The sequence below is a fragment of the Wasmannia auropunctata genome, unplaced genomic scaffold, assembly GCF_000956235.1.
Source record: "Wasmannia auropunctata unplaced genomic scaffold, wasmannia.A_1.0 LD316885.1, whole genome shotgun sequence".
In the NCBI taxonomy this organism is placed as follows: Eukaryota; Metazoa; Arthropoda; class Insecta; order Hymenoptera; family Formicidae; genus Wasmannia; species Wasmannia auropunctata.
The window spans coordinates 1-1,320 of record NW_012046005.1 but is presented as its reverse complement, the minus strand read 5'-3'; the positions used below and the strand labels follow the sequence as shown (position 1 = coordinate 1,320).

Here is a 1,320-nt window from a genome sequence, read left to right as displayed (position 1 = left end):
CCGAAATTCGCGGATCAAAATATCATAGCATGAAAGTCTTCAAAAAATTAAATAAAAAAGTTATTTGTAAATTTTTATTTTAAGCAATATTTTTTGAGATATAAGATTTAAATTTAGTCAATTATAGATTAGTACTCGTGAAGTGCATAAACCACTGATACGAGCGACGCGCTTACATGTTTCCGTTTAATCATAATCTATAAATGGCTAAATTTAAACTCAATTCAAACTTATATCTCAAAAACCACTCCTTAAATTAAAAATTTACAAATAACTTTTTTACTTCATTTTTTGAAGATTTTCTTGCTATGCTATTTTGATTCGCGAATTTCGGGACATCCTGCATTTCATATGTTCTTTGTGTTTTTATAAAAATCAAAACATCACGTACACAGAATTTCGTTTTGCGGCATCCATTTCACAATCATTAGATTATTCGGTATTTCAAATGGCACTTTAATATCTAGTTTCCACAGCACTCGTTGCTCCAATTTTGACAGAGCCAATATAACGGTCTCAATCTTATCTAGTCCGATAAATTTCCATCTCACATTTGTTCCTAATGATATTACGATAACTCCACTTTTTGCTTCGTCAAGAAATGTACGTATATTCTACGAAATAATGGTGAACTAAACATTTCGATAATATTATACGATATATAAGCGTAAATATCTTATTGTCAAAATATCTAGTCGTAAATAGAAATGCATACTTTCAAGCGAATTATTTAAACAAAAAGTCATTATCAAATTTATTCATATGAGCTTCATATAACATTCTCTTTAAAAATCTTTATCAATTTTTATAAATATTATTTTAAGAAATATTTTAAGTTTGTAAATTTAGCAATTTGCCACATAATATTTACTCTCTATAATTGTAAATCATCCTGTGCTTAATAAAAAAAATCAAATAGTAATTACTGAATAGCTAAAACTATATTATAATATAAATAATATTATAATATAAATAACAGTTCCATAATTATATTATATTTAAATTCATGTCAAGATTTCATCAAATTTCCATTTCCTCAGTATGCAGTTTTTGGCAAATACCTTTTTACAATTTTTGCTTTTCAAATAAGAAGAATAATTGCTTTTACCTCGGGATACGTTACGACTACCTCGCCGGCAATCGGTTGCACGATCTGAGCATTCAGTCCTGCAATCTCCAGAGCGTTTGGCGGCAATGGGATCCCAGAGTCAAATGCAGAATGACTATTGATTAGCACAATATTAATACTGTCTTTTTCTATATCATGTATTGGCCTGATTGCATGGCCCATGTATTTCTCAGTTTGTCGTTGAATAATAG

General features: G+C 28.8%; 1 protein-coding gene across 1 annotated transcript; it reads right to left on the bottom strand.

Moving 5' to 3' along the window:
• Positions 1–391: 391 nt before the first annotated feature.
• Positions 392–1,314, bottom strand: LOC105460714 (UDP-glucuronosyltransferase 2B16-like; the record flags this gene model as incomplete). The annotated part of the gene is made up of 2 exons (XM_011707214.1): positions 1,109–1,314; positions 392–614 (listed from the first exon to the last, which is right to left on the bottom strand). Coding segments are annotated over exons 1-2 (406 nt in total), but the record flags the coding sequence as incomplete, so codon positions are not given.
• Between the last annotated feature and the right edge of the window lie 6 nt (positions 1,315–1,320).